This window comes from Gavialis gangeticus, unplaced genomic scaffold (genome assembly GCF_001723915.1).
Source record: "Gavialis gangeticus isolate Ggan-Ray unplaced genomic scaffold, GavGan_comp1, whole genome shotgun sequence".
Lineage (NCBI taxonomy): Eukaryota > Metazoa > Chordata > Crocodylia > Gavialidae > Gavialis > Gavialis gangeticus.
This window is the reverse complement of record NW_017729013.1, coordinates 7,458,985-7,468,158: the sequence shown is the minus strand read 5'-3', so window position 1 is coordinate 7,468,158 and position 9,174 is coordinate 7,458,985. Positions and strand designations below refer to the sequence as shown.

At 45.2% G+C, this 9,174-nt stretch overlaps 1 protein-coding gene across 7 annotated transcripts in view; it reads right to left on the bottom strand.

The window, feature by feature from the left end:
* COL26A1 (collagen type XXVI alpha 1 chain) overlaps positions 1 to 973 on the bottom strand; it is a 442,136-nt gene extending 441,163 nt beyond the window's left edge. For all 7 annotated transcript variants that reach the window (XM_019511439.1, XM_019511441.1, XM_019511443.1 and 4 more), the window contains exon 1: positions 849 to 973. In XM_019511439.1, coding sequence (XP_019366984.1) covers positions 849 to 964 — 116 coding nt within the window. In that variant the 5' untranslated portion in view covers positions 965 to 973. The remainder of the gene's footprint in view (positions 1 to 848) is intronic.
* Positions 974 to 9,174: the final 8,201 nt, after the last annotated feature.

Genomic DNA, 9,174 nt, shown 5'->3' with positions numbered 1-9,174 from the left:
CAAATCCCGAGACGTCATTCTCCCCTTGTACTCAACCTTGGTGAGGCCACAGCCAGAGTACTGCGTTCAGTTTTGGGCTCCACAATTCAAAAAGGATGTGGAGAAGCTTAAGAGAAGAGCCAGGCGCATGATCAGAGGTCAAGAAAACAGACCTTACAACAACAGGCTGAGAGCCATGGGGCTGTTTAGCCTGGAAAAGCACAGGCTCAGGGGTGATCTACTGGACAGTAAAGAAATTCTTCCTTATGTCCAGCCTGAAATGGTCTTGCAGTAGTTTATAACTGTTCGACCTTGTCATCCCTTGGGACGCTCTGGTGAACAAACATTCTCCCAGATACTGGTGGTCACCCCAATAAACTTATAGGTGGCCTGAGATCTGGTCTGAAAGTGTAAGGTCAGCACCAGGACAAGTTAAGCTTAAATTGGGCAGCCATTTTGAACCCAATTTAACCTCCTAGATGTCCGTACTTAGCCTTAGTGTTTAGAGAGGCATTAACCAGGTTATATTGTGGCCTATGAGAAAGATAATTAAATGTTAAATCTGGAACAATAACGTTTCCAAAGTTTGGTGAAGACAGTTACTGCTTAGTTTACATGCCACAACTGAATCCATGGCATGACTTAACAAGGAAATAAGGAAGACAAGTAGGTTTATGCTATTCCTTTATACCCCAGCATTTATAAGAAAGGGTTACTATATATCATGCACAATATATTTACTCCCTATTTAATATTCTGCTACTTGATTTTTGTATCCAGCAACATTTGCATTATGCCTGATGCTTTAACAGTCCAAAGGGGGGTTGAAACAACTTATGGAACCCAATGCTCATGTACCAGTGTGGTACCTGCATGGAAAGGGTATGCTTGCAATTTGGGGGGGGAAGGGTAGGCAGAAAGCAGGGCACAGCTCCCCTCTTCCTAGCTTGAGCATGCAGACTTCCCCCACGGCTCCCATTCCCATTTGGCTGTGATGGCAAGGGCTTCCTAGTGTGGTTTAACCTCCCTGAAAGACAAAGAAGTTTAGGAGACTAAATCAGTAGCCAAATTCCAAACCAAGGCAACGAACACTTCAGTGAATCTTCCAGTACCCATTAAGACTTAGTGTTTAAAAAAACCCAAAAAACCCCCCCATGTATTGTTATAGCACTACAGCTGGGGTGGAGGGTGGGGAAAGAGGAGTGTGTCATTTGCAGTGGAAACTTAAGATGCCTAGTTTTAAAAACCCATCATACAGGCTAAAATACTCTCCAATGCTGGCCAAGGCTATAGCAGACTCCTCGCTAGCACAGCCTGGTTTCTCACAAGCAGTGAGCAAGTACTGCAGTGTGGCAAATGTTAATGACATAATCCCCACAGCAGTGCAGTGAAACTTCTCAGGTGAAAAAACTGAGGCAAAGGAAAAATAGTTTGTCTATACAACAGATCAGTCTGCTGCAAAGCTAGAACTGCAACCCAACTAAGCATTTCCTAAAATTATCTCATATGCCAACTGGATAAGTGTTTGGGGTTACCTTACCAGACCTGGCATTAGAAACTGTAGAACACACACACACTCCAATAATTAGGATCCCATATACCATCCAAAGTTGGAACCCCATATCTCAGGAGGGTGGGGGGTTAATTTGGTTATATGCAGGTCACTATTTAGGATGTGACAAGCTTTTGTTCTGTGTTTGTGTAGTATTTGGCATAACAGGGTCCTGGTCCCCAACTGGGGCTCCCAGACATTGCTAAAACGTAAGAGTTATAAAATTGAAAATAAAGTATTGTAAGACACCATGGGCACAATTAGAACATGTATGGAAGTAGGAATGCAGGAACAGGAATCAGCAATATCTTAACTAAAGGTGGGCAACCCAGGCATGAATTAATGGTTTTTTGCTGTTGCTCAGCCAGGAAAATAGGTATCAGCTGCCACATTAACCCCATAACTGCTTGCCATGCCAAAAGATACCTATCCCTGCAGTAGCAGCTATTCCCTGTTGGTCCAGGACAAAAACCCTATCAGATATGCCTCTGATCACCAGATCTAATTTTTGCCCTTTAATAGATATTTGCCCTTGAATTTTTGCCCTAATTTTTGCCATTTGCCATTACTTTCGGGTGGAGCTCAGAAGACATGAGCTAATATGAAGGGAGGAGGGTATTTCAATAACTTGAATGTTAATAAATTTTCAGTTGTATAACAAATAGCATCATGATTACAGTATTCATAGCAATACCCTTTACAACAATGCATCCACACCCATGAGAAAGGTTAGGTAGCTGTCTGTCTCCTTTCTTGCTTCTCTCATGTAATGCACTCCAGGACCTCGCTTCAGCAAAGTGGATGAGTTGTGGTGAAACGCACCAACAAACCACTAACCACTGAGTTACGAATGTGATATTTAGTTCTTTCAAAAAGTGTGTTTTCCACACAGATAAACCTCAATAACAAAAGCTCCACATAACTGTAATGCATTTAGGAGGACTTCCTTTATACATGTCAATAATTGGATACATGTGCAGTCCTGCCATACCAGCAACCCACTTCTCACCTCTGGGTACAAACTGTACTCCCACTTGGATATCTGCGATACTATACTGTTCAGTGTCATAACTACCACCTATATTTGTTAGTCCTCTTGCAAATGCCATATCGCTAAATTCTTGGCAATAAAAACTTTAACCACCCCAGCATGGATTCAAAGCATTCACCTTATCTTACAAGGCTGCAATTCCCTTTCCTCAATGCCAGCATAATTCATCATCAGCTGATTCATCCCAGCTTACACCAGTGTAACAGAGGCCACTATCAGCCTCTGTATAGAAGAAAGGAAAGGTGGTAGTTAACTTAGATGTAAAGGCCCCTTTTCAGTTCATAGGCAGGCAAGGTTCTTTGGGTAGATGTGATATCTTTTATTAGACAAACTGAGTAGCTTGGAAAAAAGTTCTTGGCAAGCTTTTGGGCACAGCCACCCTTCTTCAGGCATAGGGAATCTCTGCTGTTTTGAGACTCCAAGAAATAAGAGAAGCTAAAAGTGTGGCAGGATGTCAGTAAGAATGTAAATAGGTAGAAATTAGAAAGACAAAAGGTAAAGCAGAGAAGAGAGGGGGAAGAATGCGTTAGGGGAAAAAGGCTAAAGGGAGACATTGCAGTGATAGAATACAAGGTAGAAAAGAGGCTGTCAATGAAAAAAGGAAATAGTTGGAGATCAGGAAAACAGGAATGAGAGAAGCTCAAAGTGTGAGAGGATGTAGTGAAAATATAAATAGGTAAAAAAGAAAAAACAAAAGGTAAAGCGAGGGAGGGAGGGGAAAGAAAGCGGGGGCGGGGGGGAAGAGGCCAAAGGGAAACACTGCAGTGGTAATAATACAAGGTAAGAAAGGCTCTCAATGAAGAAAGAAATAGTAGGAAATCAGGGAGACAAAGGGCAGAAAAGTAGGGGAGGGGAGGGGAGGAAAGGTGGGGGAAAAGAAGAATGTAAGTGGTCAGGCAGGTAACCTGGTGAATCAGATGTCAGGCTGGTTGTAATGTGTCATAAAACTATTGTCTATATTGAGTCCGTGATTTTTTGTATCCAGTAGATTTATGAAGTGAAGTTCGTAGGCTCGTCTACAGAAGGTGTTTTGTAAATTACCTTTGAGGCTTAGAACTGAGAGATCAGAGAGGGAGTGATTATCCTGTGAGCAGTGGGAACCCACAGGTAATTGGGTATTCTTGTCTTTGACAGATTTTTGGTGGGCTTTCATTCAGTTTTCAGTTCATTCATCTTTTCAGTTCAATTTTTCCAAACTTACACGTTTTCAAATTAAGTTTTCCATCTCTGATAAAGAGAGTGGTTCTCTCTCTTACTCCTTACTTCCACCCCTCCCTCTTTAAACGCTGAGTAAATCTGCTCAGCCATTTTTGAAAAAATAAAATAAATTTAAAAACCACACACATCTTTCTCCATCATTAAAAAAAAATTTCAGAAAAAATTCTTGAGCAGTTTGAGAACCTGCCTTAGTGCCTCAGTAGTTTGGAAGTCTAACTCTGGAAAGGAAATGCTCTTTAGGGAGGATATCTGCATTTTCAGTGTCCCTCTACAAACTGAGTTTGATTTGTCCAAGTAACAACAGCTGAAAAAGAAAAGAAAAAAAAGTAGTCTGTGCCTACACAGTAGATTTTTTTCATAATGATAACACTGTTTTGAAACAGTCCCTGATTCTTCACATGTGAAATAATGCAACAAGTCCAAGAAGGGCAGTGTTCTAACATTGTGGTCTAACATTTGTACCCTTAGCACAAGTGTCTGAGTGATCACAGATTATGTTTCTGCAGCAAAAGCAGGCAGTAAGATCCAGAGTGTACTCAGATAGGGTTTATCCAGGCCTCGTTCTGGGACAAACACTGCTTGCAAATGCATTTACTCCCACTTTGCACACAGGTATATCTGCACAATATGAAGAATACTTTTAATAAGTTTGTCAACCAACAGTCAGTCCTAGGTATGACCATAAATTGCATCCAACTGGAGGGTCTGGTGGCACTGTGGCAGAGCTACTCGTGAGGTAGCTCCTTTAAAATACCACAGTGTTGCAAACTTCAAACTAAGGCGAATATAGTGTGCCTCAAAACCCTAGCCCCCAATGCCTTGTGGGTACCCCTTAGCTGGAAAAAGGCTAACAGACATCACCCTGACAGAAATGCACCCTTGCTGAGGCGTTAGGCAGTCAGCAGCAGTTCTTATCTATTGCTGTCTGGCAGAAGCTCCAACCATCAAGGCATTGAACATCTTGGACTCAGTCTGGCCTCTGCATCCTGTCTCAATGGTCTAAAGGGGAATAGTAGGTCTTGGGCAGCCTCCATACTCTTGTCTAGGCTAACATGGTGGTCTTGGTGTGATGGTTACAGGACTTCATATAAACAGATTCATCAGCAGGGATCCAGGTTGTCCATTTGCCATGGAAAAATGTAGATTTTCTACTTTAAAGGAGAAAAACATAGGAAGCCACAGGTTTCCCTTTGCAGGCTGGCAGAGTTCCAGCCTGCAAGGGGTTGCTTGGGGCTGAGGGGAGCTGGATGCAGGGGGTGCCACATGCATGTGCATATGCACATGGGAGCCAGGCAGTGTAGCAAAGAGCAACTCCATCCAGATAAGTCTATGGAGTCACAGGCAATGCGGAGAGGGGGCCACAGGCAACATGGTAGGGGAGCACAGGTGATGAGTTGATAGAGCAGGGGAGATGCAGGCAATGCATTGGGGGAGAACATGTCTCCCCAGATTTCTGCACCCACAATAGGGTGTGAGGTGGGGGGCTGCAGCCAGGCTGGATCAGCTCTGGGTAGCAGCCACCTCCATGACCCAGCACAGCAGGGAGTACTTCGCTGCTATAGTCACCAAAGTGAGGTGTCCCCTGCCCACTCAGCAGCAGCAGGGGCACAACTCTGGACTACCGCTGCCACACCTCACCTTGGCACCCATAGCAGTGCAGCACTCCCACCCATGACAGGTTCCGGCTGCTGGGCCACAGAGGTTTGTGCCTGCCTAGAGCTGGTCTGGCCTGGCCACAGCCCTGTGCCCCACCATGGGTGCAGAAATTTAGAGTGGGGCACTTGCCCCCCCCGACACGTCACCTGTGCCCCCACTGCCTCTCCCCATGCCCCAGTGCTGCCACACACAGTCTGCCGCAGCTCTGCCTGTAGCAGGGGCCCCCCGCCTGGTAGGGGCTCGCACCCCCCAACATTATTACAGGGGTTGCTACCCCCATCAAGATCCCTGCCCCCTTGCCACTTCAGTGGCTGGACAGGGGCATGGCCAGACACCAGCCATCAGGGCTCCTTAGGTGGGGGCAGGGATGAGGGTTATTCCCCCTCTCTCCAGTGTCTGGTGGAGGGGGCTTATTCCACCACTTTCCCCAAGCAGGGAGTGAGCCGCACCAGTCAGGGCAGGCAGACACGGCTGCGGTCCCCCAGGGGCAGTGGGAAGTAGAGAGGAGAATACTCCCCTCCCTGCCCCCTCTGCCTCAGGGGCCATGGCGCCCTGCCGTTGTAGCAGTGAGGGGGGAGCAGCTGGCAGACTCAGCCCAGGTCCTGCTGGTGGGACAGGAAGGGGGCGATTTAAACCCCTCTCTGGCCAGTTCAGCCTGGACTGGCCACACCCCTCCCACCAACACAGCTTCCCTGCAGCCAAGGGCACACTGTAGCACCCCCGGCTCCTGACCTGAGCAACTGCAGGCATGTGCCCGCATTTCATCAGTCCAGAGGTATTGTCTGCCCTGTTACAAACCGGTTCAACCTAGGCAAGTTAAACTAACCTGCAAAGGTTGCATCAGTTCAGGCTCCAGCTTTTTGAATGGCTGTCCCTAGCCCCAGAGGCATGTAATTTAGTAGGCAACCATGAATCCTTCTGAGTCATGATGCATGTGTGAGAAGTCACCAGGACCCTTGACACGTACGTCTACGCAGGAGTATGGAGGAGCGGAGGCTGCCCAGACCTTCCATCACCCCTTTAGATCATGGGGACAGAATCCAAAGGCCAGAGTGATTCCAGACCTTCAGTGCCTTGATAGCTGTAGTTGCATGCACATCTGAGAATCAAGCCCCGCTCTCCCACATGGCAGACAACTGAACCACAATGGCAGGTAGCACCTATGTGCTGAAACTCATATTGCAGTAAAATTCTAGGGTCATACCTAGGAACTGCTTGCAAAACTTCATGGCTCACATATGCCAATAACCACTTGGCATGGGTTGAGAGATGTAATTAAAGAGCTTGATGGTTTCAAAGCACATTCCCCAAGAAAATGAATATGTTGCTGAAGTTCTTGCAACAAGGTTCCAATAGGTTTGGAGCACATTTGTCTCCATAAGGGATTTTAGCAGACTTTTTAACTACACTACCAGGACCACATTTACTTTTTTTAAGGGGTTGGGGAAGGGGATGGGGGATTGTCTGGCAAGCAGCCTTCCATTATTTCCATATGCAATGGATAGTCACTCAAAATCTAATCTATGGGGCTATAGTCTAGGAGTTTGCATTATGAAGTTATACAAAAATATTGTATTATTTACAATATATGTTAGTTATTTCCAGTAACATTTGCCCATGAGACCAGGCTTCACAGTGTGACAGGCTAAACCGGTTGGCTGCAGTAGTGTTGTATTTACAGTACACTACAGGGAACATGGCCATTTGTTGCAGGTTATGCTGATTTACAGCAGCATCAAGTCCAGTATTGTAGCATCCTGCAGAGCCAGACTGGCACAGTAGCACTTGTTTTCCTCCAGATATGCGACAAAAGACGGAACAACTTTAAATGGGTGACCTGTTTCTTGCACAGCTCTACAAGCAAAAACTAGGGGGATCCCCCCTCCCCACGTACAGTGTTCAAAGACAGTGTGGGACTCATTTTCTGGTCAGGTCTCAGCTACTATATGTTATATTTCCATCAATGTAAAGCACAGAACAGGCTTTTCAGGCTTGTGGATGACTTAAGTAGGTCTAGAAACAATGTTTGTGTGCCCCCTCTGCAAGTGCTGCTGGTCTTTCCTCTTCCCTGGATCACTCCAGCCAGAATCCAGCCCAGGCAGCACCTCTCGGTTCTTCTCTCTTTCACTCAGCTGGCTCTAACCACTTGACCTACTAACTAAAGCCTTATGTGCAAAGGTCAGACAGAAAGACTAACTCCCATAATATAAACCATATTGATGGACCAAGGAGCAAAGAGAAAAAGACAGAAAGAAAGTCCCCTCCTACAAGCTGTCTGCTAGGCACAAAAGAAGAGGAAACAGAGTTTAACATCTATTTATTCTATAAGGGAATGGAATTTTACATACAGAAGCCAAGTAATCTAGCATTAAAAAAAATTATGTAATATTTAGGATATTGTGGCTTCCAATTGGCACTCTAACCACACCATAATGAATTACTCCCTAGAGCTTCCGCCATGGCTAAGGGAAGCATGATTATTTCATTATACACACACATATTATATCCACACACATACACATGGAAAGCAAAAGTTCTGGGAATCTCAATTCCCACATTTCTTTCCAATACCAAGAGCCCAAGCCACTCAGTGTTAAATAGCAATGGGCTTGTCCCTCACTGGGACATTGGATTTGATAAGTCACCTAAACCCAAGTTAGATCAGCTATATTTGAAATTTTTTACCAACCAGAAAAAAAACCAGTGTCATTTACTAAGATGGTCCGTATTGCAGCAGCCATTACAATTCTAGCAAGGATGTAGGTTAACAATTCAAAGATTAAGCTGACCAAGGAATTTAACTCCCACTCAGTGTTTAGAGTAATGGGGTTTAGCATGATGAAACACTGAAGCCCAAGCATCAGATTTCTGCCCCCTCTCCCCCTCCACATCGCTAGTGCCAATGACAGACACAAGCTGACAGCTCAGTTCAGAGAATCCCTGCAGTTTTCAGCATTAAATTCATTAAAAACAACTGTGTAAAAAAAACCCCAGTGAAGCCACAATTACCGCCAACTAAGTAATGTTTTCCCAGGGATATGCAGTACTGAGTGACAAAAGTGCTCTGTAGTTCCCAAGTCCCAGACAGCCTCAAAGAGCCAAAAAGATCAAGGGCACATTTTCAAGTGCCTGGCAGCAAAATTTCAAGAGATTTCAGCTCATATTCAGGTACCTAAGCAAAGGCCAAATGTGCAGGAGGGCTCTACACCCAACAAGCACTTTTCTTTAAGTTCTAGCCTTAGACCTCAGTTCACTTATCATCAGCTAAATTAAAGTGAGATCAGGATCAGGCCGCAAGTATCACATGAAGAGATCATGTGACATCATTGGACATGCACACACACAGAGCTGGCCATTGCCAAGCCACATATGGTGCCACTGTGTTTCTTCTATAGCCTGCGGAGTCAAAAATATTTTTTCAACCTGGGATCAAATGAGATGGGCAAGGAGGGGGATCTCCAAAATCTATTCAAAAGAGTAGGGCTTGTATGAGACCACAGCCATGGTAACGCACAGTAAGGAGCTGTGGTTGCTTTCAACTCATCAATGGGATTTCGATGTTAGATAGTTCCTAGCATCTTTGTTACTGAAGTGTTTCCATAAGGCAAAGGCATAAGCAAGCCTTGCCAAATCCTTCCCCCTCCCCCAGAACAAGCAACAACAAACACTAGCAATGCACGTTTGGCATGTAGGAACTCTTAGCATGCGAGCTTCATTC